General features: G+C 39.4%; 1 protein-coding gene across 3 annotated transcripts in view; it reads right to left on the bottom strand.

Moving 5' to 3' along the window:
- Nucleotides 1–991: 991 nt before the first annotated feature.
- The window catches only part of NEMP2 (nuclear envelope integral membrane protein 2), an 80,007-nt gene continuing 64,439 nt past the window's right edge, over nucleotides 992–16,559 (bottom strand). The window contains exons 1-10 of one of the 3 annotated variants that reach the window (XR_009155773.1): nucleotides 13,158–13,422; nucleotides 11,238–11,353; nucleotides 9,986–10,214; nucleotides 9,797–9,869; nucleotides 9,131–9,224; nucleotides 6,780–6,894; nucleotides 5,738–5,849; nucleotides 4,425–4,650; nucleotides 2,551–2,727; nucleotides 2,148–2,287 (exon numbers count right to left, since the gene is read on the bottom strand). Coding sequence is in view for 2 of the 3 variants with exons in the window: in XM_058188582.1 (XP_058044565.1) it covers nucleotides 2,053–2,287; nucleotides 2,551–2,727; nucleotides 4,425–4,650; nucleotides 6,780–6,894; nucleotides 9,131–9,224; nucleotides 9,797–9,869; nucleotides 9,986–10,214; nucleotides 11,238–11,353; nucleotides 13,158–13,287 (1,395 nt within the window). In the remaining variant the exon portion in view is untranslated. Of the gene's footprint in view, nucleotides 2,288–2,550; nucleotides 2,728–4,424; nucleotides 4,651–5,737; nucleotides 5,850–6,779; nucleotides 6,895–9,130; nucleotides 9,225–9,796; nucleotides 9,870–9,985; nucleotides 10,215–11,237; nucleotides 11,354–13,157; nucleotides 13,423–16,559 lie in introns of those variants that run through there. The other 2 variants (XM_058188582.1, XM_058188590.1) reach the window with 2 other exon arrangements.

Below are 16,559 nucleotides of genomic sequence, written 5' to 3'. Positions count from 1 at the left end.
GCATTCAGTCGCAGGGTTCTCCAGAGGGTTATTCCAGTTCCGGGCCCGTCGGATCCAGTTTCATTATCCCTCCCTATATGGTAGCAGCTTTGGCATGTCCCCACTCTGACTGCTGGCCCAGCAATCGAAGAGAAAGGGCATTGGCTTACCTGAACGCATCTTCTGTCGACTGCGGGGCCAGCAGTCAGCCCCACCCTGTTGTTCTTTACTGGTCCGCTGGGGATCTGTTACAGATTAGGCAGGGAGGGGAGGGCGTATTAACCTTGTCCTTACAGCTCAGTATGTCAGTCTGCCATATCTCCTTCATCTGAAAGCTGGGAAGCAAGAGGAAGAGGAGGAGCTTCTCAACCGGCAGACTCAGTCGTCATCAGACAGGAGTCATCCCCACTCTGACCGCTGGCCCCGCAATCGACAGAAGATGCGTTCAGATAAGCCAACACCCTATCTCCTTGGTTCCCTTTCCAAGTTTCTAAGAATATGCTAAGTGCACATACTTCTGTGTGAAATGCTTCAATTTGAGGACTAGACTTTACAGTTTGCGTCCCAAATCATGAACTACTATGAAAAACATAGCATGCCTACCTAGTCCAAAGGAGTCAGGACGCAATGCAAGGAAAATCACAGTCCTGGTAGCCTATGATTACGCAATTCTTTTGGCGACCTGCTGCCTCAAAAGAAAAATCAAGTTTCTTTGAAATTTCTACAAAAACAAAGCTTCAGACCTCCATCCTAAATCAGCTGGTTGGAGCCAAAGCAACTCTTTAACTGTCTTTCCTTACAGATATGTTTCTAAGGCTTTCATACCTTCATTTATGTACTTCAGTTTCAAGGCTGCCTGACTCTATAGTGACACCATGTAACTTACAGAAAAAACATCAAAGTATATCAAGGAAAAAAACAATTATTGGCCAAAGACAAAAAGACAAGCAACAAATAACCAACCAAACGACCATGCAATCTGCAGAAATGTGAGAGCAATTCTTCTTGTAGACTTGGAAGCTTTTGGGATTTAGGACTCCATGTACATAGGAGTAAACACCAATTCTGTCCTACTTGTGCTACTAGCCCCTGAGTCACTATGAGTTGGATGGCATATAATTTAATAAATATTATTTTTGTTGGTCACACCCTCTGCCAGACATTTAGACTGGATTTGGCATTTTTATCCACCTTTTGAGTCTTTCCAAGGACTTAGGATAGGCAGATGATATTTGATGGTATTAAAAGGTACCATCACAGGATGTGAGCTGTTCCAAGTAAAGCTGCCTTTTGCAATTGACTGGTGGTGATTTTGTCCATTCCGATGGTGTTCAAGTGGTGCTCCAGATGTTTTGGAATTGTGCCCAAGGTACCTATTATTTCCTTTGCTTTCATTGCTGCTACTACTGCTATGCTCCAACATTTCCTTTGGCTCTTCTAAAGATGAGTGCCTGTAGTATCTAAAACGCTCAATTTATTTGCAAATGATGCTAAAACAACACAACTTCAGCTTTTCCCAATTACTGGAGAGAAATAATTACCATAAAGTGGTTAATCACCAGTAACTTCAACTTCTCGGCTCATTTTCCCAACATTAGTTGTCTTTGCTGGGTCACTGGTCCCAAGCAATGTGATTGTGTTGGTGTGCAGCCGTTGTGATTTACAAACCAAAAGTTATGGCTTAATGTGTTTGTGTTAACTCAACAAATGAGAGTTAAGCACACCATGGGTTAATGTGCAAACTTAGAAACCATGATCAGGCAAAAAGAAAAAAGAAAGACTGCTTGTAAATTGGCAGAATAACTGAGAGGAATTCCATGCTCCAGCCCTCCACAGACTGCCTCATCAAACCTTCAGCAAATGGTTCCTCTAAGCACAGACGTTAACTAAATCCAGTATTGTTCAGATGTGCCTGGATTCCCTCCTTATATAACTCTAATCATGATGGGTTGCAAACTTAACTGCTTCCTGGAAACCAATGAAGTCATGGTAAATCCTTCAGAATGTCTTTGACTGCCCTCTACAGTTCAAAAACGCATGTTATTCCATGTTTTTGCTGACCTGGGCAGCAGCTCAAAGAAATTCTCTACTGTGGAAATGCCGGATGTTTGGTTGTAATAGTCTCAGTCCTTCCTCTTTGTTTCTCTCCTCCACCTCAGGAGAAGTGTTTTGGGGCTCTGATTCTGCCTCGGTCTCAGGGTGGAAAAGCTGTTGCTCCAGGAGGGGTCCTCCGATGCCATACTGTGCCTCATGGGCTATCACTTCTTCAGCAGATACATGAGGGGAACCTAGTACAAAGTTTGCAAACCTGGAGAAAGGAGAAAGAGGGATCAATAACCAGAAGAAAGCAATGCACCAAACACTTAAAAGTAACGATAAAAGGGAGGGGTGCACGGAAGAAAAATACTGGCTCATCCCCATCTTGCTTTAAATCTCATCCACAAAGGCATCAAGTGCAGACCACCAGAGAGGATTCCTCTGGAAGAGCAGCCTCAATGGAAAATAAGCTTCTGCTATTTTAAAACCACAAATGAAGCCTTGAGATATGGAAAAGAAAAGAAATGCTCCTACTTTTGTGGAGATTGCAGTTTGACCACAGCTACCCAGGAGGGGAAAGTGGGATTCCTACAGAATACACGCAGCTCTTCCAGGGCCTTCACGGTCTCTGCTTCTCCTTGTTCCCGGTATTCGTCTTCCGTCAGATAGCGAGGCTCCAATTTTTCTGGGTGGAAATACTGAGCAGCTTTTCTAAAACAGGGAGAAAGGGAGGGCACTGTAAGGGTTGCACTATGGATTTGAAACCCAAAGGGTATGGAATACATTTTTAAAAAAGAATATCTAGAATCTGACAGGCAGACTGTTGCTCTTAAACAACACTATACTAAATGGAAAATCTGAAGTTAAAGTAACCGAAGTTAAAATAACCAAAGAATTACATTCAAGGCAGTTTGAATTTATTAGCTACGTTGTTTGCCCCTAAATTCCAATGATTCTTTCTGAGCAGACATATAGAGAGGACTGTGTTGTACCACTTTGCAATAGGGAAAAGTAAGAAGTGACCTTCTAACCGTGTCACCTTGGAGATCGGATCTCCTTCTTAAGGCTTCTCCAAGCACAGCCGAACTCAAGTTCTTCACAAAGTGCCAACTTTGTACCTAAACAGTTCTACAGCCCTTTAATGAGATTCCAAGCACAAATATGATTAGAATTCAAAAAGCTAAAAAAAAATTTCTCCCCAGGTTCCTGAGTTTATTGCTAAAAGCCCTAACATACAGGTATCTTATCACTGTACAATTTAATGGGTGAACTGCTGTACTCATTGAAGGCACTTGTATTTAGACACACGCTGAATATCTGGCAAATAAAGCAGAAATCCTAGCATACCTTTTCATCCAAAAGAGTAATAAAATTAAGTCTCTTTGCCTGTGGTGTCTACCATCGCATTAATACTAAAATGTGCTGAATAAAGTATAATAGCTTAAATACTAGAACACAACCATTGTCAGAAAAATCTCTACTAATGCTACTACTTTTAAAATGACACACCCAAGATATAAAGAATACTCTATATTGAATATGGGCTCAGATGATTGTTAAGCTTCCTAGAATGATTGCTTCTAAGGTAGTACAGAAACTAAAAAAACAGAAACTTGGATTTCACATAATGCTAAAACAGGGGTTCATGTAACTACAGACTGTTTGAAACTCTTAATGCACCACAGGTAATAAAGCAAAGAGAAACTATGGTTACACATTCTAATTTGTTTTAATCATGCTTTATTAGGGCTGATCCCAGAATCCTAGATTTGTCCTTGATTTTTGTGCTGCTCTCTAGAACCTTTGCCAATTTACTAAGATCCTAAGGCAATTGTCTAAACAGACTCTGTTTCTCAAAGCAACCAATGCTTTCTTGAGAGTATGGGAGCAACCAAACCAGGAAATTGTTTTGTTTATCCTCAAAGAATGATTCATGCTTCCTTAACTAAATATCATTAACATAATTCCTGCTTTGCACTGGCTACAAACATAGCCAATTTATTTATAGAGTGATATAAGCCATTTCTCAAAAAAAATGTCATAATTCACTAGAACAATAACTTTTAGAAAAAGAGCACCAATGCCGAAAATTACATCCTCAAGCACAAGTTGTTCTCTATATATTGTGATGCTACTCAGTTTGAGCTGGAAGGCCCACATAGCCTTGCGCTGAATGACTTACAGCTGAGTGAGGACAGAAACAAACTACCTCTGGGACATTGCAAGCTCCACTACATATTAGACAGAGAGAAAACAACATAGGTGGCAAATAAATTTAATAAATAAATAGCGATACAATTTCCATTGATAGTACAAAATTGCCTGAAATTTCAGACTACATTATACAAGAACAGTTGCTTCAGCTAATTTTGGTAAGAATATTGTTTTGTAAGTGAAAGGTTACTAACTTGCCAACGTAACAGGATGCTCGAAGGGGATAATGCAGGAATTTTGTACAGAGCATAGCAGTTGTGACTGCATAGGCAATTTGGGGGATTGCAATACCAAAATAAATTAAGACCAGGCCTTTCAGCTGCAACATCCACATCAAGAGATTCATACTCTGCTCGCTGCCGAGTGGCCCATGCTTCTTGCAAATAGTAAAAGAGATTAATCCAACTGATAAAATATATCCTGAAAAACAAAACACTTAGCTGTGAAATATCAGTAGATTAAAAAAGTGATACATTTACTTCATTTTAGGGTTGCAACTAACCGTTCACTTGGAGCTAAATCGTGTTAAGTAAGATTTTGCTTAAGTAAACTGGAAGTCAATTCTTTCTGCTCCAGTTTTTTTTTTTTTAAGTGGGATACTTTTCATGGCATAACAGCAAGCTTACAGTTACACCAAGTATATCCATCTGAAGGGCAGATAGGCTGCTTACTCTGGAAATGTATCTGCCCACCATTTTCTGGGCAGATTAATATTAATTAATACGAATAAATGGTAGAATGTGCTCATTTTCCAAATGCATCATTTAAAATAATACCCATGGAAAGAGGGTTTTTTAAACTTTCTGAACAAGATTCCAGTAAAAAAAAGAGTGACATATTATATATGTTCATGAATATGTATGGATATTTACTGAGAGATAAGTCTCATAATACAGGTAGTCCTCAAGTTACAACTGGTTGTTTAATGACCAAAGTTACAATGGACGTCTCCGGAGTTACATACAACCTGTTTCGAAGTTACAACAGTTGCACCCCTTCCCTTTGGTCACATTTTGTGCACTTGGTAACCGGCTCACCTTCATGCCACTTACAGTGTCCCTCAGTCATGTGACCATGATTTGTTACTTTTTTGCTGGTTTCCAGTGTTAACTTCCAGTTTCTCACAGAAAATGTCAAAAAAATCAGATTCGGTCACATTTATGGCTCCTTACAACTGCAACAATAACCATAGTTTGGGGCTCAGTTACGGTTGTAAGGTGAGGACTATTTGCTAATATGACTTTAAAGCAGGAGTTTGCATAACTGCTGCTACATGGCAGAGGTTGAAAAAGCATATCTCTTACTCAGTTATTTAGTTCACACAAACTAGCATATGGATATTTGAATCTACCCGATTGCTCAGCATTATGACCCAGCATTATATAAAAAATAAATAAATCCTGGTTTAGTGCTATGAACAAACACAACCAGCAATGACTAAACACAAAGTGATTATTTATCATATATATTAAAGGACACTACATAAAGAATGTTTGTATCACTTCACATAATTCCAGATGATCTTGAAGCCTCTGGACAGCATATTTTGCAGATCTGAAGTGTCGTCTTTCCCATCAGGGAAAAGGCAGGTTTTTTATATCCAAAACAATGAAAGGCTGCTGTATCCCAGAGCCAGGGGAAAGAGAACAATAAAACCTCAGTTTTTGAAGGTTTTCAGAATAGTCTTTCTGTCATTCAAATATAACTAAATAAGATTCACCAGGAATGCAACCAAGACTTACTACCACCGCTTAAAATTTCCATTGCTAAGCAAGGCAATTGCTAAGTGAATCTTGCCCCATTTTTATGATCTTTTTGTCACATCGTTAAGTGAATAATTGCAGTTATTAAGTGAATCATACAGTCAGGCTTCCCCCATTGACTTTGCTTGCCGGAAGCTGGCTAGGTAGGTTACAAATGGTGATCACATATCCCCAGGATAGTGCAACTGTTATAAATACATGCCAGTTGCCAAATGTCCAAATTTTGATCGTGTGTTCATGGGGATGCTGCAACATTCATGGGCCTCTGGTGGCTCAGCAGACTAAGTCTGTCTGTTATTAACACAGCTGCTTGCAATTACTGCAAGTTCAAGTCCCACCAGGCCCAAGGTTGACTCAGCCTTCCATCCTTTATAAGGTAGGTAAAATGAGGACCCAGATTGTTGGGGGCAATTAAGTTGACTTTGTATATAATATACAATTGGATGAAGACTATTGCTTAACACTGTGTAAGCCACCCTGAGTCTTCGGAGAAGGGCGGGATATAAATTCAAATTTTTTAAAAAAACAGTTATAAGTGTGAAAAATGGTCGTAAGTTACTTTTTTCAGTGACATTGTAACTTCGAACAGTCATTAAAGTAATGGTTGTAAGTTGAGGATTACCTGCAATAGGCATGCCTAATGAGGATATAGTTAGTCTGAATCTGCAACCTTTGGGAGAGGAATGTACTTCATTTGACAAGTTTTCCACTTTAGGACTGAAAAGAATTGTAACTGCAAAAGAAACTCCTTTTCAAAGTCTCTTATATTATTATTAATTCTCATACCCAGTATATAATATGTAGAATTGTTCCACATCCATCTCAGTTTTTCTCTTGAAATATAAAATATATACAGAGAAGAGAACCAGCCCCCACTCATTAAAATCCAGAAGGTACTTAGCTAAAAGAAGGGAAGAGAAAAGAAGAATGATGTTTGATTAGGGTGCATGATTGTCCATACAGATATACAAAAGTGGAGTTAGTGAAACCACCCAAATCAAGCTGAAGAAAGTCTAGATTGAAGAGAAGAGCTCACAATTAGTCAAACCTACTGTATTTTTCAGATTATTATTTTTGTCTCCCAAAAGGGGGTGGAAATGTCTGTGCGTCTTATAGACTGAATATTGCCGAAGCCCCGCCCACCAGCTGGCTGTTTTTTTTGCCTCTGCACGGCCCATTTTCAGGCCTTTTTTGGCTCATTTTCAAGGCTTTTTTTGGCCTGCTTTTGATCTTTTTCCAGCCTGTTTTTGAGGCTTTTTGGACCCATTTTTGAGGCTTTTTCCAGCCCGTTTTCAAGGTTGATATTCGAGACTTGATTTTGATTGATTGGTTGATTTTTGGCTGAAAAAAGCCTCAAAAATGGGCCAAAAAAAGTCATGAAAATGGGCCAAAAAAGCCGTGAAAACAGGCAGAAAAAAGCCTCAGAAACGGGCCGAAAAAGGCCTGAAAATTGGGCGCGCAGAAGCCAAAAACTTTTTTTGATTTCCTCTTCTTGATTTAGGTGTGTCTTATAGTCAGGTGTGTCTTATAGTCCAAAAAATACGGTAATGAGAATGTCATTTTGGAGCTTAAAAGTCAAAAGGTTCTTCTCGCAAAAAGCCAAATATACCTCTTGTCCCACAGTTACATACTATTTTCACCACAATTAGCACAAACATTGCATGTAAGGTTAGAAAGGCTACACCACTACACGATCAGCTCATGCCTTTCCTCTGATGAACATCTAATGGCCACTAGGGAGGATTTTTTACAAATACAAATGCAGCCTATGGATGGGAAGCCTGTTGTGTCTTGCCCGCTCTCACCTCAGCCGGGGTCTGCTTATCTGCTTCCGAACGCTGAAGAATGTCCTAGTATGCCTCCCGGCCCCAGCCCTGGCTCCATGCCCAGACAGGCTGAAGAGGAAGAAATACCTCCAGCCCCCAGCTCTGGCTCCATGCCCAGGCAAACGGAGCAACTAGACCCCTCCCCCTCCTCCACAGCATGTGAGCCTGAGGAAGGTCAATTACCAACAGCTGCCGATTGGAGTGACCCTCGCGTCAGAAGACTTGATAGGCGGAGGCAACAGAAGGAAGGGAGGGGCAGGCCTGGATAAGTGCTGAGTCATGGAGCCACACCCCATGGCCTATATAAAGGATCTGCTTTCTGGCATTCTCTGAGTCAGGCAAAGTCTAAACATATCTTGCTGAAGTCACTTTCTGATCTCCTGCCTGCCCTGAGGACTTTGCTAGGACTTTGGCAGAGCTACAGAGGCACGCCTGATTCGGATTTCCCTGACCCGGCCGTCAGCGGAGGAGTGGGACACGACAAGCCCTTACATTTCTACTTGATCAAAACTTAGTAGAGCCACAAAAAGCAATTAAAATATAACCCACAGTCTAAATTTACACGGAACAAAACCAAGCAGAACACTGAACAAACATGGTATTTTTAACACAGCACTTTAAGGACTGGTATTTCTTGGTATATCACTTGAAAGCTAATCTTTGTGTTTCACTGACATGGAAAGTAAAATTAACTCTTCCATTTTATGGTCAACGATGAAGGAGTGATTAGATTATATTTATCAAGAACTGCCGGGTTATATTTCAGTGATTCTTTCCTTCTACTGCAGCTCCCTACGTCTTCAGAAAACTTGCTTTGAAGGGTTAAGGGACCTTTAAAATAATGGGAAGAAGTAGCATCGGGGATCTCCTGAGAAAAGGACAACATAAAGACCAATTATCTTCTTCTACTAGTACAACATTTTAAATTGAATTCCTCTCCAGGAATACTTCCAATGGAGAAAAAGAATCTGGATTCAATTGTTTTCTTGAATGTGCTTTGTTTATAGAGACAAAGAATACCAAAATGCTTTGCCTACCCTGTTACCTATCTTATGATTTTGAATCTTCCACCCATAGTGATATCTTGTCCAAAAATAAATAACCAGTGGACTTTGTCTGTTTAGAAAACATTGAATTCAAAACTATTTACCCCAAGCTGCAGCAATGTTACGGTTTTATTCTTCTTTACCAGTTAGTGACCATCTACTAGCTGGCTACTGAAATATTTATTCCATGGTTAAAACCACTTCAGTAACTTTTGATTCATCCACAAAACTAAAAGCTCAGTTAACACTGGGGACATAAACTTACCTTGGGAATAAACCTTTTAAGCATGAAAACGAGAAAGACTAGAGGTATGAAAATGCCAAATGCTATCCCAGCACAATAATAGAAGATATTACTTCTGTTTGGGAGAAACACATGAATGCTAGTAAATCTTTTGCACACAGAAAACAAGTTCAAGAAAGTAGAAAAGCAACAATACAGCTTTATTTAAATTCTACAGATCACTTAACTTACTTATACAGCCCCCCCCCCCCCAATCTTGTAATTAACATAATGCCTGGATTCACACACTGTGTTAAACTATAATGTGGTTGGTTCAGTTTTAGATTATCTTAATCTGTAAATCCAGTCTTTTTGGTTTGTATATCATGATTCATAGCTGAATGTGATGGGTGAATTCAGTCACGGTTTGTTAAATACATCATTGCTAAGCCAACTACTCAGCCCTGGTATAGTCATTCAATTTATTTCTCATTATGTGCCTTTATTAATTCCACCCACTGATCACTGATTTAGACAATAGTGCATGTCTAAATAAATACACTCTTTAAAAATTGAAAGGGCAGAACCCACCCATCTCAAGTCTTTCTGAAATCAACTCAATTTCTTAGGTTGGCAGACTTGCAGCTCATTATTTTCAAAATTAGCAAGTTCATGTAATTGACAGACTCCAGTAAAGCTAGCACATACCTACTCAAGTTATAGGCAAAATGAAAAAGAAGTCCACCAGCAACAAATAACAGAATGAGTTTGCTCTCCAACACTGGAACAAAACAAAAAGATTGGGAAATCAAAACCTGTTTCGCTTATGTATTGAAACTGCATACTTCAAATAATACAAAAGTATTTTATAAATGGATTTCTCTTAATATTACTCACTCTTTTGTTGTACGCTCACAGTGAAGAGTTCTTTATTTGTCGGTTCGATCCTGAAACATGTTTTGCCAACATACTGGTCGACTGTTATGATCGTTTGATTAGACACACTAGGCTGCCAAATATTGCTAATCAGGCACTTCAAAAAATCTAGGAAATGTTCGGAATTTTGGCATTCACGTTCATCTGGGATATACACCACTTGAAATAATTCAGTGCTGTTTATGGACACCTAAAAAAAATGTAATAATTCTTAATTATATATTCAAAAGCTAAAAGGAATTGTGAAATAGGGAACAGTGGGATTTCTTACACCACTGAAGTTTGTCTACATTTACATACACTTTCAATCAGAAATCCTGAGGCTACCACAGCCATTTGCACAAGCAAGTGAACAAGTACAGATATGGGTAGTTCTCAACATGACCACAATTAAATCCATAATTTCCACTGCTAAGCAAAGCGGTTGTTAAGTGAGTTGTACCTCATTTTATGACCTTTGTTCCACAGCTGTTAAACAAATCACTGCAGTTAAGTGAATAATATGGTAATTAAGTGAATCTGGCTTTGATTTTGCTTGTTGGAAGCCAGCTAGGAAGGTTACAAATGGTGATTACATAATCCCAGGACACTGCAACCTTCATACACATCAGGTGCCAAGCACTCTAATTCTGATCACGTGACCATGGAGATGCTGCAACAGTCATATGAAAACCTGTCACTTTTTAAGTCACTTTTTTTATTGACAGCCAAACGGTCACTAAACAAATGGTTGTGAAATAAGTGCTATCTGTAAATAATGAATTGCATTTGAACTTGGAACTTGCTCTTAAACTTGGAACAATCTGTTGCTCCAAACCCAAGCAGAGCCATTGTAAGCCATTAATTCCTGGCTTGATATCTTGCCTTGATTGTAAGTTACAAACTAAAAACTCAAGTTCTAGTTAACACAAATGATTTATTCTGTACTCAATCATACAAGTGGAAGAAAAAGCAGGAGGCAAATACTGATGCTTGTCTGAAAACTTACAAGATTGCTCTCCCAAAATTAAATCTACATATAGTACTGGGGCTCTACATGTAGACACTACCTTATAGAAGACCACATGATTTATTTAGAGTAAGGGTGAATGTAGCTCTCTAAATGCTGGTGAAATGGAACATGTAAAATTCTAAGTAGCATCGATACTACCAAGAGCTGCTGAGAAAAACCTTAGCTGCTTAATTTTTGAGTGTATCAACGGCATGACTTTACCTGAATAGTTGACCAAATATTTTGTAAGTACATTGCTCCATTTGGAATGTAGCAGAAACAAGTTGATTCTGTACTATGCATTATCTTCATTATCTTCAACTGTTTACAGCTACTATCTATATAAACGGAAAAGGGTTAATCACCGCATCATGAAATACTGTATATGCAAGTTGTTTAGACATTTTCCCAAGAATTATATTTGTCACAAACCAAATCAAGCTGCCACGTTGAAATATGCCTGCCTTCTATGATTTGATGGATTTGGTTTATCAGCCCTGCAATCCATTACTGGGGTCCTAAATTCTTCCTATGAAAAACACACCCATATATGTATTTGGGGCCACTGTTGTCCCATCTACAACCGTTTGACAGCATAACTTTCTTGTTCATTCCCCTTTTACTCTAAGCTAGTGTTTCTCAATTTTGGCAACGTTTGAAGTCTAGACTTCAACTTCCCAAATTCCCCAGCCAACATCGTATGTGTGGACTTAAATCAGCTTAAGTCCAAGAGTTGAAGTCTACACATATTACAGTTGCCAGGGCTGAGAAACACTGCTCTAAGAAATCCAAATCAGAGACTTCATACATTAATTTGCAAAGCTGTGAACAAGAACAGGTAGTCCTCGACTTATGACAACTGAGCCCAAAATTTCTGTTGCTAAGTGAGACAGTTATTAAGTGAATTTTGCTGTCTTACAGCCTTTCTCGTCACAGTTCTTAAATGAAACTCTGCAGTTGTTAAGTTACTAACACGGTTAAGTGAATCTGGCTTCTCCATTGATTTTGCTTGACAGAAGATTGCAAAAGATGATCACATGATCGACTGCAACCGTCATAAATATGAACCAGTCGCCAAGCATCTGAATTTTGATCCGATTACCTTGGGGATGCTGCAACGGTCTTTTGAAAAACGGTTATAAGTCACCTTTTTGTGTCATCGTAACTTTGAACGGTTACTAAATGACCTGTTATATGTACAGTCCTAGCACACCTTTTGCTTTCCAAACAGTCAAGAGGGACACAGGCGCAGGAACACTGTCTAGACTGCTAGGCAGTCCCATCTGAAGCGACAAAGAACCGCCAGGCGAGCGGTTGGGCAAGCTATCTGAAAATTTCGGGGAAAGAGCGATAATGGACGACAGATAGTCCTCAACTTAAGACCACCCTTGAGCCCAAACGTTATGTTGTTAAATGAGAAATTTGTGAAGTGAGTTTTGCTCCCTTTTACGATTTTTCTCCCCACATCTGTTAAGTGAATCACTGCAGTTCACAAATTAGCAACACAGTTGTTAAAGTAAATCTGGCCTCCCGGTTGACTTTGCTCATCAAAAGGGGATTGCATGACTCCCGTCCTAAATGTGAGTCAACAGTCGAACGTCTGCATGTAAATCATGTGACCATGGGGCTGCTGCCACGGCTGTAAGTATAATAATAATAATAATAATAAAAGTGATGGAAAGGATCTTGGAGGTCTTCTAGTCCAACCCCCTACTTAGGCAAGAAACCTAAACTTCAGACAAATGGTTATCCAACATTTTCTTAAAAATTCCCAGTGTTGGAGCATTTACAACTTCTGCAGGCAAGTTGTTCCACTTATTGATTGTTCTAACTGTCAAGAAATTTCCCCTTAGTTCCAAGTTGCTTCTCTCCTTGATTAGTTTCCACCCACTGCTTCTTGTTCTACCCTCAGGTGAAGAAGAAGTGTGAAGAACGGTGGTAAGTCCCTTTTTTTTTCCAGTGCCGATGTAACTTCCAACGGTCACCGAACGAACTATTTTAAGTCGAGGACTACCTGTATTAGGGGCAGAAATCCGAAAGGACAGACAACCGACCGCTTGCCCTTGCAGGACTCAGAAGCCGCGGTTTCTATCTAATGGCAACTGGTGAACCGATTTCAGACGGCAGCATCCAGCCAGTTACCTGCTAATAAAGGCAGAGCTTCGCCAACGCTCACGGCTTGGAAGAGCCCCGTGGCGAGCACTTGCCCCAGGAGCAATGCCAGAGACCGTCCCCGGCGTTGCAAAAACAGCCGCTCGCCGCACCCAGCCATTCTCCCAGCGCGCCGCCTGCCACTGTTTGAACACAAAGCAGGAGGGGAAGGCGAGGGAATCGAGCTTCGATACGTTGTTTAGGGTGAAGCCTGGGCGGCCAAACCGGATTGGCTAGTTGAGTCTGGAGGAGGAGGGGGGGATCGGAACTTCCCCGCCTCCTACGGAGAGGTCGGATCAGGCGGGTCCCGGAGGCAGAAGTCCGGCTCGCCGCGCCGGTGGGAGGTGGCGCGCCTGAAAGAAGAGCTGCCGTGCGCCTGGGGGGAGGGTTGTTAGTTGGGAAGGGCGTTCAGCGCCGGCGTCTCTTTTCAGGCCCCAAAAAAAAAAAAAAAAAAAAAAGGGGGCGTCTCCTTGTTCGGTTCTCGTCCCCTCCGCTGCACTTTTTTTCCTTTTAACGAATTCTTCTTCTCTGAGTGCGGGAGGGGTGATGGTGTGAAGAATAATAATAATAATAATAATAATAATAATAATAATAATAATAATAATAATAATAATAATAATAATAATAATAAAGGGGCGTGCATAAGAGCACAAAAGTGCCTACCGTTCCTGTCCTATTGTTCCCTTCATTATATCAAATTAATATAGTTGATGCATATTTTTTTACTTATATATATATATATTTTTCTTCAAGATATGTTGTTTTATCTATGACAATTGTTTGTGTATACTGTTGTGACAAATAGAAATAAAAAAAACCCCTCTTTATTACGCTGCCATTTTTCACCTCCAACAAAATGCTTGTCTTTTTTTTTTAAAGTCGTTTAATATGAATTGGATGTTGCTGGTTGGATTTTAATGGCTTTTACGTTGGTTTATTATGTGCTGCCCAGAGTCTTAGGATGCTGTAAATGCATAGCGGTGGGAAAGGTGCAAAAAAGGTCTCTCTTTCCTGTTAATTTCATTGAGGCGCATAGTACACTAAAGCAGGGGTCTCCAACCTTGGAAACTTTAAGACTTGGGGACTTCAACTCCCAGTTTTGCTGGCTGAGGAACTTTGGGAGTTGAAGTCCACAAGTCTTAAAGTTGCCAAGGTTGGAGACTCCTGCACTAAAGATTCTTAAGTGTTTCTCGGGAAAGGGGAGGTTTAAAAATGCCTAATTTTAAATTATATTATGAAGCAGCTGCTCTCTCTGCAATAAGTGATTGGTTTAATTTAACAGAGGACAGAATTTTGAATATAGAAGGTTATGATTTGCTATATGGATGGCATGCATATTTAATTTATGACAAAAAAGTGGATAAGGCCTTTAAAAATCATGTGCTAAGAAATGCCCTTCATGTGTTTGGAAAAATACTCTTATAAACTAAATTATAAGGTTCCTATATGGGCAAGTCCTAGACATACAGTAGAAAATATAAACATAGAACAGAATCAGGAAATGATTACATATAAAGATCTTTTGTATACTGAAAGAGGTAATTTGCAGTTAAAATCTCTGCAAGTATTAAGAGAGGAAGGGAAAAATTATACTTGGTTTCAATATGAGCAACTACGTGCTAGATGGAAAGGAGATCAGAAAATTGGTATAGAGCAGAATGAGGGAAATTTGGTAAAGCAAATTAGAAATCAGTCTCAGGAGCATATAAAGAGATTGTATAATGTGTTACTTGAAATAGATTCTGAAAGGGACTTGGTAAAGGACTGTATGATAAAGTGGGCACAAAATTTTCAGGAGCCAATATTATTGGAAACGTGGGAAAAATTTGGGTTAGAAATGTTAAATTCACAGGCACAGAATCTGAGGAAAATTTTTATAAAATGTTTTATAGATGGCATCTAGATCCTAAAAATTATCGTATGTATCCAGAAATGCAAGCAAAATGTTGGAGATGTAATTGTGATGACGCTACATATTTTCACATTTGGTGGACTTGTAAGGACATAAAGGCCTTTTGGATAAAAATTTGGTGGATTTTACAAAATGTTCTGAAAAGAAGATAAAGTTCCTGCCGCAATTTTTCTTGTTGGGAATTATTACGGATTGTACAGTAATTGAGACTAAATTGATTTTAAATCTAATAACTGCAGCAAGATTACTAATAGGACAATATTGGAAGAAAAAGAAGTACCAACAATAGAAGAATGGATATTGAAAGTTGCCAATTTGGCTGAGATGGCGAAGATATCAGCCTTTTGAAAGACAATACGCAAGAAAGATACTTAAAGGAATGGAAAAATGGATTGACTATATTCAACGAGATATCAGACTAAGAGTTATCAGACTGTTTTGAATGATTATGATGTATTATTTTGATTGCTTTTGGGGAAGTTAGGAATTGATGATTGTAGGGTATAATTAAGTTGGGACGAAAATTTTTAGCATATGTTGTTTTATTTTTAACTATACCTTGTGCTCGTTCCGGGAAGTCGGGGGAGGGGTTGCTAAGGAGGGGGAAAGGGGGGAAATTTTGTAAAACTTTTTGAATAAAATAAAAAAAAAAGATTCTTAAGTGATCCAGCATTGGAAAAGTGTGAAACGCAGGAAGGTGTATCTGTTCAACACATACACCTAGTGCCATTAATAATCATGGTATACGCCAGGGGTAGTCAACCTTTTTATACCTACCGCCCACTTTTGTATCTCTGTTAGTAGTAAAATCTTCTAACCGCCCATCAGTTCCACAGTAATGCGCCTTGTATCATCGTTTGCGCATGTCTCTTGCGCATTGTGGATTGGATTGGGGGGGCGCCGGCTACCAGCTCTGCTTCTCTGTTACAGCTGGGTGGTGTGGGGGGAGATGCGCGAGCTATTCTGGGATGAGGCTCTTTTGTTTGTGGTCACACTATAGCACCATTTAGTTTCACTTACGTAACATGAACTAAACTTATGCACGGGTGATACAAATAGTGTATTTTCAGAAATTTAAATTGTCACAGGGAATTTTATGAAAACCTAATGAAAATGTTTTTAAATAATGCTATGAATTTTTTTTTAAGTCAATTAAATTAAACAAAAGGAAAGTGCTTCAGTATTGGACAAAACCCCTACTGCCCACCATGAAAGCTGAAACGCCCACTAGTGGGCGGTAGGGACAGGTTGACTACCACTGGTATACGCAGTAGACCATGCTATATTGTACTGCTTTACTCAGTCCAGTTTATCTAAAACTGAAATAAAGTTTTTCTGGCCAGGACTGAAACTCCCTTATATGAAGATTCTTAGTGGTTTCAATCTGTGGTCGTGCTGTCTATGAATTAAAAATAGAAAGTAACGTGAAGTAGTAATGAAAGCAACAGAAATTTGTGTTAGAAAACGAAAATATCTCATCC

The sequence above is a fragment of the Ahaetulla prasina genome, chromosome 1, assembly GCF_028640845.1.
Source record: "Ahaetulla prasina isolate Xishuangbanna chromosome 1, ASM2864084v1, whole genome shotgun sequence".
In the NCBI taxonomy this organism is placed as follows: domain Eukaryota; kingdom Metazoa; phylum Chordata; class Lepidosauria; order Squamata; family Colubridae; genus Ahaetulla; species Ahaetulla prasina.
Note: the sequence above shows the minus strand (reverse complement) of the source record. Positions and strands in the feature narration are given on the sequence as shown.